At 41.7% G+C, this 18835-nt stretch overlaps 1 protein-coding gene across 1 annotated transcript in view; it reads right to left on the bottom strand.

Annotated features, from left to right (window-relative positions):
* Window positions 1-17020, bottom strand: part of wdr11 (WD repeat domain 11) — a 93944-nt gene extending 76924 nt beyond the window's left edge. Inside the window, exons 1-5 of the mRNA XM_072436521.1 lie at window positions 16837-17020; window positions 14336-14447; window positions 11791-11944; window positions 10906-11079; window positions 7981-8185 (exon numbers count right to left, since the gene is read on the bottom strand). Coding sequence (XP_072292622.1) covers window positions 7981-8185; window positions 10906-11079; window positions 11791-11944; window positions 14336-14447; window positions 16837-16922 — 731 coding nt within the window. The 5' untranslated portion in view covers window positions 16923-17020. The remainder of the gene's footprint in view (window positions 1-7980; window positions 8186-10905; window positions 11080-11790; window positions 11945-14335; window positions 14448-16836) is intronic.
* Window positions 17021-18835: the final 1815 nt, after the last annotated feature.

The following is an 18835-nucleotide window of genomic DNA, read 5'->3' as shown; positions in this document are numbered from 1 at the left end:
AGAGCTAAGGAAAGAAGTGTCACAAAGAAAAGGACTGCAGTGAAACGGTGAGAAGGAAGTAAATGAACAATGACATTTTGGGTTTGTCATTAGGAACACTGCAGCGGTGGGCATCAGATGTGGAGTTTTTGGGAAGAATTTATCTCCTTTTCACTGGCGCACAGAAGGCAGATTAAATAATGTGTTGGATGAGACCGCACAATTTGGACAAGATACAATTACCATAAAACAATTCTGTATACCTATCGCAGAGTGTGAACCAAGTCATTTTAATTCCAACCGTTTCAGCTTCGTTATGAATATATTTTTAGTAGTTTGAAGCTGGTACGGTAGTCAAGAATCAAGAATCAATATATACTTTGCACTTTTTTAGCGTACAGGGTATTTGCCTTAAATCTCCAACATGTGCCTACAAGAAAAGACATTTAGCTTTTTCTGAACACATTAGTGTGAAAAAGGAACTGCAAAAATGTGATTACGCAGTTCTATTATGGGATTGTAGTAGGGTTGTGGATTTTGGAATTTGCTGAATTTCAAATGAGATAATTTGGGGGAATTTATCATTATTATATTAACACTTATATAGCACTACATATCAGCTTAAAAGTTGCTCTGTTCCTCTGAGCTGCTCTGGTTTCTTTACAGCAACGGCCATGCAAAAGCCATATCAGCTGTAACTAGGGCTGCACAATATTGGAAGTTATTTCAGTATGCGAAATGGCCCTTAATCACTGCAATAAGGATAATATTATGACATTTGAATATACAATAGATAATATAGACACACAAAAATTACAAATAATGTTTGTACCCTATACCGATCAAGACGTAGCGTTTTATAGCTAGAAATATTCCGTGGTAAATATTGCAATATCAATCTGATACTGATAGCAATTAGTTTTGTTCTAAATTGATTTGAAACTTCTTTACTATGAACTAGGAACAATTTTAGATTATCATTATTTTCTTTCGACCTCAGTTTGAACTAATATGAATACCGTAGTAAATATTTGAAGAAAACCTAAAATATGAACAATGTATTACAGAAAATGTTGGGTTTTTGGGGGAGACATTTTAAGTATTAATATTTTTGCATGAGTATCAATACCTCTGTCAGTAACAATATTTGGTAATGATCTGCCCATCACTACTATCCTCATTTCGGACTCACGCTCCAAACTTGGACTTGAGCAGAGACGTGAGCAGGGAGAGAGATGAGTGGCGTTGGGAAACACGTTGAAGAGGAGAGACGGTTTTGTGGACGTTCGAGCAGTGCTAAATGTGGTGCTAATGTGGGGCTAACAACAAGTAAACAAACCTCTGTAATAGAAACATCCAAACAAGTGCAAACCAGGACAGATCAGGAGCTACAGATAAAGACACAGGTCAGGTCTCACTGCAGTGTAATAAAGCATTAACATGACAGTGTGAAGCTGCTGTGAGCTCCTGCTGGTGCCAGAGTCAGGACTGAACATGGGGAATCTGCGTTTCAGTTTTATGCAGCTAAAATCTGAAGATGTGAGACAGGCTTCTACTCTTGACAATGTTGAAATCAAGGCTAAAATCTATTTTGTTTAGCTGTGCATATGACTCAATGGATTTTATTTGGACTCATCTCTTTCATGTCTTTATCTGTTTGGAGAGTTGAATGCATTTTTTTTTCCTGTTGCGTAAAGCAGTTTGAATGGCTTTGTGTACAAATTGTGCTCTAAACTCGCCTTTCCTTGCCTAAGCCTCACTAAAGAACTAAAGCACAACCTCAAAATAAAAACATGTTATACATAGAGTAAACTGCAATTAAGAATCAAAAAATATGTTGATCATCTACAAAGTAATTCTGGCTGATTCAACATTCATCCTCATTAAAATTACTAATTAAAAAGGAGGCAATATCAGACAATTCCAAATAAAACATAATGTCGCAGTGTGAGGAAATGCCCTTGATCATGTGAAGTATAATGAGTGTTTCCATCCATAAGACCATCTCAGAACTAACATTTCCGCCTGGTGTTTGACGTCTCCTGTTACATAATAATGAATTGGCTTAGAGTCTCTGCATTAGTCGTCTCACACGTTCAAAGTAAATCCAGTTCCATTTCAACCTAAACCCATTAATCTCATATTAGCGCTTCCTTTAATCATCTGAGTAAACTGGAGACGTGATGAATCGTTCGGCCTGCTACAGTGTTCCTCCAAAATAAATAAGCTGTCACGATTTCCCTTCAACAGATCCGTTTCCGTGCCAAAAACGAAGTGAGCAGCAAATTGGGGAGTGTTTAAGAAGTGGCGACCTCCACGCGCAGCAGCTGAGTCAGCATCATTACGCTGAGGCGAGCCAAACACAGCCTGTGGGCAGCAAACGCTAAAATAGGACATTAAAACTGATGGTACTAATGCCATCCCAGGTACTGCATATAGACAGCAATGGATGGGACATACTCTAATATTACAATGTTTTCACTACTCACCAGAACTTGTGTGCTAAACAACCAAACTCAATCTATCTTTGGCCCCAAACTTGTCAGGCCACTCTTGTCCCAGTCTACCTGCAGCTAAAAGAACTGATAAGGTGTGAGCGGTGGTCGAGGGACATTCAGGGACATTCAGGGTCATCTATCAATTAGTTTATACAAGATCAAGTATAGAAAAGTGGCGTGGAGAAGAGGAGATGGACGAGCTGGTACGTGCATGTGCGAACTCTGCATGATGCCGGAAGATGTAAAGTGCTAATATAGTTTGAGCTGCAGAGTTTAAAAAGAGGAAATACTGCATTATATCTATAACAAAAATACAATAGCTTATGATGGGGTTTTTCAGAATCAGAATCAGAAAGGGTTTATTGCCATTTGTCGATAAACACAAACAACAAAACATTGAACACTGAATACAAAACAACAACAAAACATTGAACACTGACCATGGGACCCTGTTTGTCATAATGACGGACTGGCAAAAAAAAAGTATTTGATTTAATAACTCATAACACAGAGCCCTATGTTCCAAAAATGTACCGGTATTTATAATTCGCCACTATTGTGCTTTTGTCTGCTGTATAGTTATACTCTATGACCGGGGTCCCCCAACCACCGGGCCACGGACCCGGGCCGCACAAAAACAAATACAAATGGAAATAATCTATCAGTGACAGCATCTTTGACGTAACTTGACACGCTAATAAGCTTGTTTGTGGATATATAATGAAAAGCCTTATAGGAAATTGCCAATGAAATCCATTAAATATAATGGCAAGTATATTATATCTCTGTCTTGTCCTGCGTGAGAACATAACTGATCCGTGCATTATACATGATACGTCATCGCGGATACATCGCATCAAACACGCTGCCCAAAAGTAGAACCACAAGCTCGCGAAAATGAGTAAAAACAAAAGTCTTTGGAGAGCGTTTTTGCAAAGGGGAAAAGGCCAAGTGAGGAGCAGACGAGGAGTCAGCAGGGATTTTGGAGGACACGTCTCCTGGGCCAGAATTCTGCAACTGCTATGCGATCAGCTGTTTTTACTTTTACAAGAGTTTGAGCGCTATTTCCCGTGCCGTGACGGCAACAAGACAAAACTACAGCAGACTGGATTTAGACACACTGTGGGTGTCATTGTCTCCCATCAGTCCTACATGGGACCGTCTCATTGCACAGAAACACGCGCAGGGCTCCTACTGTGTGTGGTGAGTTGTAATTTTTATGCACTTATTTTTGCCATATTTATCTGATGAGCTTCCCCCAGTCAGAAGAACAGTGAGGTTATGTTACTCCAATTCGGATCTTTTGGTATGGTACACTTAATAATGTACAACCGCGTCTTTTCCTTTCCTTTGATTCATGTGCAATTAATGTGAAATTCATGTGCAATGTGCCGTCGTGACACATGTTCATGTGCAATTACTGTCGTGATCACATGCAATGGTATTTATTTATTTATTTTTATCTTTATTATTTTCCCTTGTTGGGAAATGGGAGGTTTTGTCTATGGGAGTTTTTGTTTATAAGAGATCTTCTACTGAAAGTAGAAAAAGCTTCAGTTGTAGTCATCTGGACTCAGTTAGAAAAATCTACTGAAAGTGTTTTTCAAACTTCCTATAAGTGATCTGTTTTTTTCTTCTGTATCTACCTGCATTGCATCAATGAAATTTCCCCATGTGGGACAATAAAGGAATATCTTATCTTTCCGAGCTGAATCGAATGGAAGCCTAAGCACCGCCCACTTCCGAGCAAGTTAACCTGACCGCGACATAAACTGGCACACCGGTCCGTGAAAATAAAACCTACATTATTCCGGTCCGTGGTGCAAAAAGGTTGGGGACCCGTGCTCTATGTCATCCATGAATCATTACATTATATTTCAAACATCTTAGATTGCAATATTGATCAATAAAACAACCTAATAAAAACCTCTGGCTTGAAAATGCAGCGCTGATTTGTGCCGGCCCCTTAACGGAACGTCGCCCTTTGGAGAGCTGCAGTTCAAGAAAGGAACAGAGTGTCACCAATTAAGGCATAATAGTAATAATAGTCCTGTAAGTGTTGCAGATACAGGAAGAAAGCAGCTCCATAAACTCTTCTATACTCGAATAGAGAAGATATAATGTAGTTTATGTATTAAAATTACGGACCACATCTCTCAGCGATAGTTAAACTAACTGCAACAAATATATTCAAGCCTATTATCCAAGACCATTTGAAATAAAACCTAGCAAAAATAATAAACATAAGGGCACACATTAGTAGCACCAAAATAATATGGTATATTTGCTTTGGCCCTAATTTTTAAGAGTTTCTTGTTGACAAAGAAAAGCAACAGTACATACCGGTACACAAATCAGCTTGTCCTCTGTGAAAGCATTTGATCGACCTGTGTGCGCCTCGACACGGCCGGGCGTGGCACTACTCTGGAGTGTTTAAATATCACGCCATAAACCTCTTTCTTTGACTATCGCTGTTTGGAAGAATTAATTAGCAATTGGGATCTAAACCACTATCACCGGGCAGGACACTATTTACTCCCTTTACACATTCTTTCTGATCATCTACCGTATTCCGGCTGACACACGCTGACAAAAAGCTGAATCAAAATGAAATATATATATTTACACAATAAACAGTGATCCCTCACTATAACGCGGTTCACTTTTGGCGGTCTCGCTGCTTCGCGGATTTTCATCATGCATTGTGTTCTGCATTCTGATTGGCTTAACAGTCTCTCCGCGTCTTCTCTACCTGTGTGTCAATAACGTTATGGATTAATATGTACACGTACGTAAAACCGCTTGCCAAATTGAAGTTGGCGAGGCCGGTGAGAGCGCGCGTGTGAGCGGCGCGAGAGGCCGGTGAGAGCGGCGCGCGTGAGAGGCCGGTGAGAGCGGCGCGCGCGAGAGGCCGGTGAGAGCGGCGCGCGCGAGAGGCCGGTGAGAGCGGCGCGCGCGAGAGGCCGGTGAGAGCGGCGCGCGCGAGAGGCCGGTGAGAGCGGCGCGCGCGAGAGGCCGGTGAGAGCGGCGCGCGCGAGAGGCCGGTGAGAGCGGCGCGCGCGAGAGGCCGGTGAGAGCGGCGCGCGCGAGAGGCCGGTGAGAGCGGCGCGCGCGAGAGGCCGGTGAGAGCGGCGCGCGCGAGAGGCCGGTGAGAGCGGCGCGCGAGAGAGGCCGGTGAGAGCGGCGCGCGTGAGAGGCCGGTGAGAGCGGCGCCGCGCGTGAGAGGCCGGTGAGAGCGGCGCCGCGCGTGAGATGCCGGTGAGAGCGGCGCCGCGCGTGAGAGGCCGGTGAGAGCGGCGCCGCGCGTGAGAGGCCGGTGAGAGCGGCGCCGCGCGTGAGAGGCCGGTGAGAGCGGCGCGCGTGAGAGGCCGGTGAGAGCGGCGCGCGTGAGAGGCCGGTGAGAGCGGCGCCGCGCGTGAGACGCCGGTGAGAGCGGCGCCGCGCGTGAGACGCCGGTGAGAGCGGCGCCGCGCGTGAGACGCCGGTGAGAGCGGCGCCGCGCGTGAGAGGCCGGTGAGAGCGGCGCGCGTGAGAGGCCGGTGAGAGCGGCGCGCGTGAGAGGCCGGTGAGAGCGGCGCGCGTGAGAGGCCGGTGAGAGCGGCGCCGCGCGTGAGAGGCCGGTGAGAGCGGCGCCGCGCGTGAGACGCCGGTGAGAGCGGCGCCGCGCGTGAGAGACCGGTGAGAGCGGCGCGCGTGAGAGGCCGGTGAGAGCGGCGCCGCGCGTGAGAGGCCGGTGAGAGCGGCGCCGCGCGTGAGAGGCCGGTGAGAGTGGCGCGCGTGAGAGGCCGGTGAGAGCGGCGCGCGTGAGAGGCCGGTGAGAGCGGCGCGCGTGAGAGGCCGGTGAGAGCGGCGCCGCGCGTGAGAGGCCGGTGAGAGCGGCGCCGCGCGTGAGAGGCCGGTGAGAGCGGCGCCGCGCGTGAGAGGCCGGTGAGAGCGGCGCCGCGCGTGAGAGGCCGGTGAGAGCGGCGCCGCGCGTGAGACGCCGGTGAGAGCGGCGCCGCGCGTGAGAGGCCGGTGAGAGCGGCGCGCGTGAGAGGCCGGTGAGAGCGGCGCCGCGCGTGAGACGCCGGTGAGAGCGGCGCCGCGCGTGAGAGGCCGGTGAGAGCGGCGCGCGTGAGAGGCCGGTGAGAGCGGCGCCGCGCGTGAGAGGCCGGTGAGAGCGGCGCCGCGCGTGAGAGGCCGGTGAGAGCGGCGCCGCGCGTGAGCTTCAATGTTTTATGGAGTATTTCATTGTATAATAACTGTAAAAAAATAAAAGGTTTCTACTTCGCGGATTTCGCCTATTGCGGGTTCGTTTTGGAACGTAACCCCCGCGATAAACGAGGGTTCACTGTACACACAATGACCTCTGCAGAGTCTGCCCTGAGTCTACAACATGTCGAGTCGGATTATCCCTGATAAAATAGTGATAATTGAACAGGGAAAGTTAAACATTAAACAAATTAAGGTCATTCATAGAAATCACAAGTGGATTTGTAGTTTGAATAGAAATTACGTAATAAACCACTTTATATTTAACCCACAGAAAAAATTCAAACATGAAAGGACATCATTGAGGAGTGAAAAAAGACAAAGCAGAAGGGTTTTACATGAATTAAATAGATGAACAAATAAACAAACATAGGGCGATGCTGTTTGTCTTAATCGATTTTAGGTCTCATCTATTTAGAAAATTCTGCACCAAATCTTTCAAACTTTTCAGCTAGCTACAAACAAACTCTGATGGCGCTTTATATATAATGTATAAAAATACATTTGAAAAACAATATATATTTATTTTATGCTATAAACTTGTATTGAAGGAATAACTGATGTTTTTAACAAAATATTCAAAAAAAATCCTTCATCTAAACTTGTACCACTGCATTGTCTAAATCTATGGGAAACAGTGAAATGCCAATCACCAGATGGAAATTCAACTAAAACTATATTTTTGCCAATTCCACTGACATACAGAACAATTTTATTCTCTCCTGGAAACTAATCCTTTCTGAAGCGGCCTTCAATCTGACCCGAGCATTAGACCCTCCATTAGCCGTGTTCCATTAAAGTCTTGACAGAGCTTTGTGGCCACTTTTGCCTCAGGGCAGTTTCTACAAAGAATATGAGCTATACTTAAAATTCAGTGAGGCCGGACATCATTGTGCTGCTGCTAAAACATGTATGAACTATATTATAACATGTAAATTAACTGTATTATAACCCAAAGCATAGAGTGACTACAGTGTCTAAAAACTGGCAAACCGTAAATAGGCATCACAAATTCTAGTTATGCCATTTTTGCTGCTTGTACTATCGTTAAAACTAACAATATTCATAATAAAAGTTGTCTCGAAGATAAAACAGAAACAATTCAGTAAAATCATTCAAATAACGGCTTACTGTGCCTCAGCAGAACTCTGTGGGAATCATTAGATCGTATGATGATATAACCGTGACTTAATCCAAGGATATCATTCTAGAATAAACCATAGGAGCGGTCAACGTGCTCAGAGATACTCACGTGGGCTTCTCGTTGGTTATGAGAACTTTGACCTTGTTGAGGGCCTTCTTGGCTCCGGTGGGGACGGAGGCGGCAGCAGCAGGAGCAGGTTTGGTGTGGGCGGGGCTAGCGTGAGGGCTGGCGATGTAGACCTTTTTCCCTGCACTTCCTGGAGGTTTGGACGGTGTGAAGTCGGTGATGAACACTATCCCTTCGCTGGTGAGCACTGTCAGGATTCAATGCAACAGAAACAGTTATGAGATACAAGCAGGGGACTTAATCAGTTATTCAGCAGAAAAGAAAGTGTTTTGGGCCCAAAGCACAAACCAACCATGCTTATTAAAGGATAATTATTATTCATTATTTGCATTGCTATCAGCCTTTAAACTTGCTCTTGAGTACCTTTAGTTGGCATCTCATTTAAACGGATTAGACGGGAGAGATTCCCAGAAGAGTGAGTTTGATGCTCGGTGAGGAGAGGATTTTTATCGAACTAGAGCGATTGAAGCTAAATGCTATATCTATGTATGTTTTTCATGAGGAACTAATGTTGTGGTTATACGTTTTTTTTAAGTAAACATTGCATTTGTGTGTCATTTCAAGCAAACCAAACCATGCTTATTAAAACAAACCATAGTAGATGATTAAATAGAATAAAATTGGATTAGTTCTTTACATTTCTGAAAATCCATTTTTAAATGATCATCCTATTTGGGATTTTGAAGAGTCTAATAGATCCATGAGTTTATCCCACAACATTGAGGTTTTAAAATATACACTATAAAAAGGCAGACAAAGCTTTTGTAACTACCATAGTTAAAATGCGCTGTACCAGATTTGTACACTCTTGAATATGAGAAAAAAACAGTTTGCAGCGTTTTTTCCTCACCGGTTGTTCACCGGCCAAGCTAGAGCAGGGTTTTATAATCACTGTAAAACTAACAACAACTGGCACGCTCACAGCGCACAATCTGGTACTTGGATGATAAAGTGATTTACGGTTAGGCTGAGCAAAATAATATGTCTATTTGCCATAACCCGACCGACCCGCTATGAAACTAGCCGACTGAAAAAACAATATGAGCATTTTGTTGAAAAAACTTCAAAATCTTTTATTTTTCAATTATTTCGCCGACTCACCGACCGGTCTTTCCTGAACCACCGTGTTGAATATTTTTGATCTCGCTTGTAAACCTGTCTTTCATCCCAAAGGACTGATAACACACTGCGCACCGCATGCGCGACTTCATTTTCAGACATGTGACTTTATCAAAACAGACCTCGCAAAGGAGTCATTATATTTCCTTTTCAAGTTGATTAACCCTTGTCGGCGCCACTGACATGTCCATTGTAATGTGAGCCTCTGTCAGGGTGTGAAATTTGACTTACGCAAATGCATTCTGGGATTGAAACACGCCCAGCAGCGTCATCACAACAAACATGGCGGCGCCCGTGTCCCCCACATGTTTCCCCCGCTCGCTTTCGCTACCAAAATAAAGGATAGCGGCGTACAAAAGGTTGATTGAAATATCTTAAAATCGTGAGATTTAGTCTCCCGATCGGGTTGACTGTTGAAGCCTGAACCCTGGTGGTCAATCCGAGTCAAAAAATTACAAAATTTCGATCTTTTTTTTTTGCCTTCAAAGTAAAAAAAATAAGAATTTGGCTACCGTACGACCCACTTAAAAAATGTTGACTCGGGTTACAGACTTGGACAAATATGTATCAGGGAGAGAGTGGTAAAAACGTTTAAGTCCATGAACTAAAATATTGCTTAAAGGTGCCATAACATGCTTTTTTTCACGTTTCGTAGTCTATCCCAAGTGTATAATTGATCATAATAAGGGTTGTGCAACACCCTTAACATAATAGTTAAGAAATATCACCCAGACCTTGGACCCCCTCACCAACCCGGAAATGCAAACGGCTTGGTTTGATATTCGCCCCCACCCTTGCGAAGAGCGATCTGGCTCCCCCGCCCAACCCGTGGCGTCGTCTCAGAGCGCGTGTGTGCCCCGCCCACCCGTGACGTAGCCCCACAGCCGTGTGCTCCGCGATGCGCCGCTCCGCGCGACTGAGTGAGAAACGATAGAACTTCAGATCAACACTATTTATTTTCACTGTTTATTCTACAGCGTGCTCAGAACAGATACATCTATATATATATATATATATATATATATATATATATATATATATATATATATATATATAAAATCTTTCCTGGTTTTTCTCTCCGTTTATTTTCCCGGTTGCTGCATCAACTACCACATAAACCTTCACCATTGTGATAATAGTAAAGAGTGCGATATCATTAATGAAGTTTTGGGCCTCTTTGAACCGTGTTTCGTCGTAAATCGAAGCAGAAAAACTCCGGGGCTTGTATGGGGAGACGAGCCTGGAGCCAGCGCGGAGCCGGGGGGAAGTGGGCGGGAGGCGGCAGGCGGGAGGGGAGGGGGGTGGAGAGGGGGAGGGGGAGGGGGGATGATGGCGCGTGCCTGTGGTTATGACGCGGTCTTGCCCCACCGCCCGTCAGTTTGGAGATTCGAGGAAAGGAGATAGTCTGTACTATAGCTAAACACTGCGGGAATCAATCAAAAAACACTCTGGGTACATATATGAAGCACAGATAGCAATGTAAGAAGGTTAAAAGCTCTGAAAAGTCGATTTTGCATGTTATGGCACCTTTAAAATGGGGGGGAAATATAGACCAATCAAAAAACTTCAAAATACTAAAAAAAATAAATGTTGAGTTCTCAATTAAGTTGACTTCTCAATTAAAGTTTGTCATCTCACAGAAAGTGTTGCAGTGAATGATCAGCTCTCTATTCACCACTTTAGCATTTTAGTAATTGATAAACATGCACCATTTTCCAGCAGATGACACATTAACATAGCAGCAAACACATTTTAACACAATACATATTTTATAAACTGAAAACGTACAGGCCATGTTAGAAGGGTCAAAAGGGTCGAAGGAGAAGGACAAGATGTTCTCTGCATAGCTCTTCTTCCAGAGTTTGGTTCCTGTGTCTCCGTTCCACAGGACGATGTAGTTCGGAGGATGAACTGCCAACAGCAGGTCCCGAGAGGCATCCTGATTCCACAACCACACCAAGTCTGAAAAGACAAACAAGACTGAAGTCTTAAGAGAGTCAGGACGGTCTGTTTAACTCAGAACTGCCAAAAACTGCACTTCTTGGCAGGGCCAAGTTACCGAGTTACTTGGCAGTTACCGAGCTAAGAGAAGTTTCTTCAAAGGTACTGCTGCATCTCAATAATGTTATTAAAGTAAATAGAAAGCGTTCAATATAATATAATAATAATATAATATTCTGATATGGACACTTCCTCTGCCTTGTTCTGCCTGAGAAAGATATCTGTTTTAAGTATATTGTCTCAAATTAATGTATTTTTAACTATGACCCAAATAATTGTGACAAATAATGTTTTTTTAACAGTTAATTGATTATTGATTATTGCTTATTGTGATTCAGGTCACAATAGGACTTAAAAATATAGTGAGAATTTTAGAAGCAAAGATTAAAAAATTTCGACTCCATCCATAATTATACAAAATTAAATGTTTAGTGTCTGTTTATTATACCACATTAACTTACTTTTTCATTTTGAAAATGTGCTGTCATAACAATGTTGATATACTAACTAGAGGAAGAGATGTATTATAAACTGTGAATGAAAGGATAAGCATTTCACTTTTTGGACAAAAAATGTGACCGCTTATTAAATCGTGAGGTTTCTTTTTCCAATAAATGTAACACATTTGCTATCGTGACATTCAAAGTAATCTGCCATTTCAGTGTGGTTGACCTTGGATGGGTTTGGAGTGCTCCTGGATCTCGCAGTGGGCTGTCCCGCTGACAACGTCCCACACGATGATCTTCCCTGAGGCATCGCCGGAGGCCAGCCGCAGACAATACGGCGAACTCAAGTTGTGATAATAATTTTCTCTGGACCATTTCACCTGCATTTAAAAAATAAGAGGTCAATTTTAACGGTATTTTTAGTGTAAATGAATAAGGTTTACTGAAGAAAAATAAAAGAGGAGCGGTAGAGTAAAATTGAAGGTCCATCTGTCAATTTGAACTACTTCTAAACTTGTAGTTCTCAGCCAGGTCAAGGAAGAGAACTTTTGTAGTTAGATTTTTTTTATCAAAATGTTTTTGTACAATTCTGAAGCTCATTTAAAAAGACACATAACAAAAAACATAAACGAGCACAATAACACATTGTAGTAAACACATATTATTACTTTAAAAAACGTATTTTCCGGACTATAAGTCGCACCGGAGTATAAGTCGCACCAGCCAAAAAATGCATAATAGAGAAGAAAAAAAAAACAAATATAAGTTGCACCTTGGACAAAACTACGAAAAAAGGTTTGACTTACGGTAAATACGGTAAACAAATAATGGTAGAAAAGGCTAGTCATGTGGACAATGTTTGAGAAATCAACTGCCATCCCAGAGTAATTTTCAATCTGAAGGTACTGGCCTGAGTAACTGAGAATTTACACTGCCCATAGTCCTACACTAAGAGAAACTTGCTTACTTCCTACTTCCTAAAGAGCTTTCCTTCCTCAGAGCTGCCAATTACTTGACCAACATTTGACTGGATTTGAGTTTTTAAAGTTTGATGAGGCAGTTGTAAACAGAAGGTAAGTTTTGGATGCTCCTTGCTCCTTTCTACATTGCAATGGATTAAATACTTTTGATCTTGCCTCAGAATGAACCCGTTAAAAGTACATCGTGGTGCCATGTTGACTAAAATACTTTAGTCAGTGAGAGCAGACACGTATTGGATAGAAAGTATTCCTCCTTGGTTCCGTTAAGCGATCCCAAATCGTGGTAGTTGACTTATGGATGTATATATTTATACTTAAACATATTCTATCCTTATTTACGTGCCTCAAAAAAATGGTATCATAAAAAAAAATTTATATTGTAAGTATGAAAGCTCGAAATCCTGGTCATTTTAAAAGACGTATGACGCCAGCAGAGAACTTTCCATACATATTTTATTGAGAATGCATTCCTCATGAATATTGTAAACAGGATTTTTATTGTAGATGCTATTGCAATAAAGCTTTTGTTTCTTGAGCTGATCATGAGGAATTGCCCGTCATTGTCTGTGCCGCTTTGGAAGATTAAAGTGTGATTCAGAGTGAGAAATGTGAGCAAAGGATTGAGCCGCTATGGTGATAATCACTCCTGGATTTATTAGACCATTATTTACTCTAATACACAACACACAAATAAAGCAAATCTAAAGCTAGAGAGCGCTCCATCGGTGAAAGGCTAGCTTTATCTGCTGCTGTGGCTGATTGAAACACAAGGGTTCCCGGACTTATGAAGCAACTTTGCCCAAGGGGGCACAAAGTTAACATAAATAAAAGCCAGGGAGAAGGATATAAAGAAAGGGTAGTAGGTGTGTGGGTGTGTTTGGAGTTTCCTGAAAAAGGTCTCAAATATCAAAGGAAAAAATATATGCAAAGAGCTTTACTAATCTTTAGCATAAAACCTACTTCAAACAGGGTCTGACGTTAAGTGTTTATTTATTTTTTTGTTCAGTGCGCTTAAAGAGTAGCAGACAAATTGTAGCAAAAAACTCTTACCAGAGTTAAGATTTAATGACGTTTTACAACTATTTATTATTATTTTCAACTTGTCAGTGGTTGTTTGGTTGTGCAATCATCTGGATCAATGATAAACTCTCTTTCATCAAACACGTACAAGCATCTTAAATTGTAGAAAACAGTTAATCCAGGCTACATTTCTCTCAGTGCTGGATTATGGCGATTTTCTATTCTACAGCAACAGACTTGAAACATCTGAACTCAGTTTTTCATTTAGGACTAAGATTCATTACAGACGATGGAAACAAACCCACCACTGTGAATTTTACTCTCAGGTAAGATGGCAATCATTGGAGCACTGCACACAACACAGAACTTGGAAAAAAGCTTTCTGCAACTTCGAGATTGGATCATATTTTTTATTATCATTTTATTAATGTAAGGCACTTGTTATACATTACCCACAAATTACCCTCTTGCTTTGCGTGATTTGATTACATATTGTATCCGTTTTAATATTATTGCTTATTGTTGGGTTTATTGAAATTGGTCTTGATATTCTGTTACTCGTTTCATGTGTGTTTTGTAAACACAGGGTACCCATGAAAAAGAGAGCGTCTATCATTGTGGTCTTTCTCTGTATAAATAAATCATGAATAAAATAAAGCGTAGTAAAGTACATGTAGTACAGTGATGAATAAACACAATACGCTAATCAGAGAATTTACATAATAATAATATGGTCATCATGCATATTCCTCATGTTCAATGCCATCTTACCTTGACAACATTGGCTTTGTGCCTCTCCAGAACCTGGATGGTCTGTGAGGTCTTTGGGTCAATGATCAGGATACTGGAGTGACATCCCTGAGCTATAAGCCCCTGCCAACCCCTGGAATGACAATTCATTGCATTTAAAACCCCAATATAAAGCTGAAAAAGAACACAGTAACCATTGAACAATTTTAACTTGGTAACAATAAATTTCCTTATGTAATAGTATTATCATTATTAATTAATTAATTAAGTATAAGATAAGATAAGATAATCCTTTATTGTCCACACATGGGGAAATTTCATTGATACAACGCAGCAGATACAGAGGAAAAGGACAGATCACAGAAAATAGGAAGTTTAAAAAACACTCTCAATAGAAGAACTCTTATAAACAAAAACTCCTATAGACAAAACCTCCCATTTCCCTAAAAGGGATGGAGGGGAAAAATGAGCATGTCCGCCGGGATAACGTGACGATCTCTGGGTAAGACGATGGTTCTCCGCAGTTTCATGAGTTCCTCCTTTGTATAAACGCGTTCCGTACGGCGCCGTTACAATCATCGGCAAGTATAAACTAAACTAATTAAAAGGTGGAATGGACGATTTTTTCAGCAATTTTTTTATCATATTTCCTCGTGGCGTGGATAAATCATTTGTCCTGCCACGTATCAATCATAAAACGCACCTACCGCTCACCTGCAGCCGCGTGCGGTTCGTGGCCACGTTTCCGCGTGCCTAAGCGCATGGATCTATCATAATATAGTTCCCTCAGTTTACGGGGCAAAATGAAGACAGAGAATGACAGTTCGAGCTGACGCAGAAGTGGACAGAAATCTACGGGAGACGAGAGATGCGATGCGCTCCGTTGCGCTAATAAACAAACGCACGTGTGTGTTGTATCAGTCCGCACGGGGGAGTGCGCATGCGCACTTCCGCCTGCGTTCTCAAATCGCCGAAAAATTGTCCATTGCGCCTTTAAGGTTAACAATAGGACTATAACTAAGACATTACCAATTACAATGTCTATTAATCGCAAATCAAACCTTATTACTAATGTACAATGACATTTTTTAAATACAATTAAATATTATTTTGTCAAATCAAGGTTAAAATATGGTGATTGAAGGCTTCTAGATAGATAGAATAATTATATTTACAGATAAACTGTATTACAACAATACAGACAACAATACAGTAATACAATAATAAATTGACTATTCATGATTATCAATTAATTTCTGCAGCCCTTGTGAACATAGAGGCTTTTAATCTTAACAGTAAAGAAGAAATAATCAAGGTAAACAATGCAGAAGTAAATGCTGTGAGAGGAGAAACCGTTTTGGAAAGGAAAGAGAAACAAATGGGGGGAATAAAAAAGGGTTCTATTATGAATTAGTCACAGACAGTTGACTATACCAAATGGCTCAATAAAAGCTCCACAAAGCAACATTCAATAACATATAAATCTGATTTACACTACAGTAGTTCAAAGTAGTTTCACTAAAGCCACATAGTAGGTAGGTATGTCAGAATCCACCAGAGGCGCACTAACCCTAACCCCATTCAGCCAGCAGTGGTCACAGCTCCTCTGCACAACAGCAGCATTGAGCAGCACTGGCCAGCAGTGGTCACAGCTCCTCTGCACAACAGCAGCATTGAGCAGCACTGGCCAGCAGTGGTCACAGCTCCTCTGCACAACAGCAGCATTGAGCAGCACTGGCCAGCAGTGGTCACAGCTCCTCTGCACAACAGCAGCATTGAGCAGCACTGGCCAGCAGTGGTCACAGCTCCTCTGCACAACAGCAGCATTGAGCAGCACTGGCCAGCAGTGGTCACAGCTCCTCTGCACAACAGCAGCATTGAGCAGCACTGGCCAGCAGTGGTCACAGCTCCTCTGCACAACAGCAGCATTGAGCAGCACTGGCCAGCAGTGGTCACAGCTCCTCTGCACAACAGCAGCATTGAGCAGCACTGGCCAGCAGTGGTCACAGCTCCTCTGCACAACAGCAGCATTGAGCAGCACTGGCCAGCAGTGGGCACAGCTTTTTGGCGGAAATTTGTGGACACTTTTGCCTCAATATGACAATCTTAAAACCTGAATATCTCCCTTGATTTTTGGGATAATTACTTATTCAGTAAAATATTACACTCTGGTTACCATGCCATTTCTGATTATGTAAATCAATTGTAAATCTCACACTTATTGTTTTTCTTATATAGCTACACATAGCATTCACAAGCTACTCTTTTCTCTGTGCAAAGCTATTCAATGCATATCACATGACAGAGGATGCCCTTCCTACATGCAAAGGATACAGCAAGTAGGCCTAACTGTCGAGATAAATTCAGATTTTCTATTCTCTTTGTAACTTGATTCGATTAATGCATGCCGAAATCTCACATAAAAATACAAACGCCATCTCCTGAGCGTCATAACATCCCCGCATCTGTCAGAAGGAGACCAAGCTAACAAATTAAGCTAATCACTGAGCAGCTCTACTCACCAGTCCACAGCGGGTTTATTCTGCAAATTTAGAGTGCCAGTCAACGTCCGAGCCGCTAGTTTAATGTTGACTGTGTAAGGAATCATTTTTGAAGGTTAGTATCCACGCCACATACGCGATTATTATCTAAAACACGGTTAAGAATAGTTAGCTTCAATGAATCGTCTGTTGTCAATTTTAAAGCGGAAGTGCTGGTGTGTTTCGAAATTTAGCTCCGTGTAGGAACAACGTGATAGCTACGAGGTTCCTTGGGGTGGTATATTTTCTTTCTATCTTTCTGTTCTTTCTTTCTTTCTCACAAAATACGGTTTAATGTGTACAAATAAAAAAGCTGGATTTATAAAGATCACATTTGTATTACACAACTACCCACATAAACTACCAACATAACACTGGCCCAAAGACTTGTTTAGAGAGGATAGCTTTAGTGTGAAATGGGTAGAGAGAACGTAGAGACATTTGGCCAATGGTTGAGAATATTAACTAACCCGTCACTGAGGTGGCAACAACAACGCATGTGTAACACCCATGGATCTATTATATTATCAGTAACACCCCAAATCACCACATGTGCAGGTGAACACCACACTGCAGAAAGGACGTGTACAGATGTGGGCTGGCTTCAAATAGACATTTTGAAATTTAGAAAACACACTGTAAAATAGAGTATATCATCATATTATTGACTAAGCATAAGATGAATTTAACTAGCCTGTCATAAGTTAAAAACATTTGCATTGATTATTCTTCATGGCATTTTTAATAATCAAATCACTAAAGCGTAAAATCCGACAACAACAAAAGTAGCCCATAAGCAGAAACATTTATTAGGATATTGATGATATCCTGAATGTTGTTTTGATGAGATGCAACATTTGAATATTAAGTATTGAGCTAAATAATTAAAACAATAAAATAAAAGCTGCAGAAGGAGCTGGAAAACATCAGATCCATTTTAGCATCTATAGTCTATGTGTTCCTCTGTGGATGGACTTTATTTCGGTGGGTTTGGAGGTTGGGGCATTTTCTCACCTGCAGACAGGCTGTTGACACCATGGCGGTCTGTCGGATGAGATTACAAAATGCAGGGGAGCACAACAGATGGCTTATAGCCACTGCAGTTTCAGTAATTCATCTGTAAACGACTTGATCTCTGTTGGCACTTCAGAGTCTTAGCTCACTCCTTTTATTCGGCCAGGTTATCTCAGTTTTCTCAAGTGTGCACTATAATGATGCACAACAACTAAGTATTAAAACCAAGGCAGAATATTTAGATCATAGTTATACAGGTTTACTAAACAATAATGATGAATGCACAAATAAATAAAAATACAGATTCATTGCAATGCTTATTGAAACAAATTGTGTATCCGTTGATGATTTGTGTGGCTGAGGAAGTGGTCATAATTGCACTGATTATTATTAGTCTTTGTTATAATTGCTTATTATGCATGTTCCACCGGCTGGCCCCGTGTCCACATGTTTAACGATACAGATTTCTGTAAAATAGTTATTATACTTTCTCAAAAATAGCCTGAAGCTCTTGACAGATTTGCATGTTCATTGCCTGTTGCTTGACTACTGATTAGGCTGTCACACATTGAAAACCATTTTACATTGGCAGTCAATATACATGCCACAAACCCATTGCTTTTATCATAATTACGGTCTTTATGAGTATCACCAAGCTCAAACACTCCACTTTCATTTTCACTTGCCATAACAATTAACAACTCAAAACTAAATGTATACCTTTTTTTTTTTTTAACTCGAAATGTTGCCTATAAACAAGCAGCTGAAACACATGAATAACTAAGGTTGCATTTATTTTGACATTGTTAATGATAGCGCAGTATAATTCAACCATATCTGGAAGAAATATGCCTTCTTTTTCTTTTGTAAAACATTGTATGTGTGCCAGCCAACTGTTCACTTAAAGACGATTTGCACTGACACTCTAAACAGGAGGCAGGGAATACCAACGTACCAGAGGGATTTC

Source organism: Eucyclogobius newberryi, unplaced genomic scaffold (assembly GCF_026437365.1).
Source record: "Eucyclogobius newberryi isolate DKJ021-1_F unplaced genomic scaffold, fEucNew1.0.hap1 SCAF_8, whole genome shotgun sequence".
In the NCBI taxonomy this organism is placed as follows: domain Eukaryota; kingdom Metazoa; phylum Chordata; class Actinopteri; order Gobiiformes; family Gobiidae; genus Eucyclogobius; species Eucyclogobius newberryi.
This window is presented reverse-complemented; position numbering and strand designations above follow the sequence as displayed.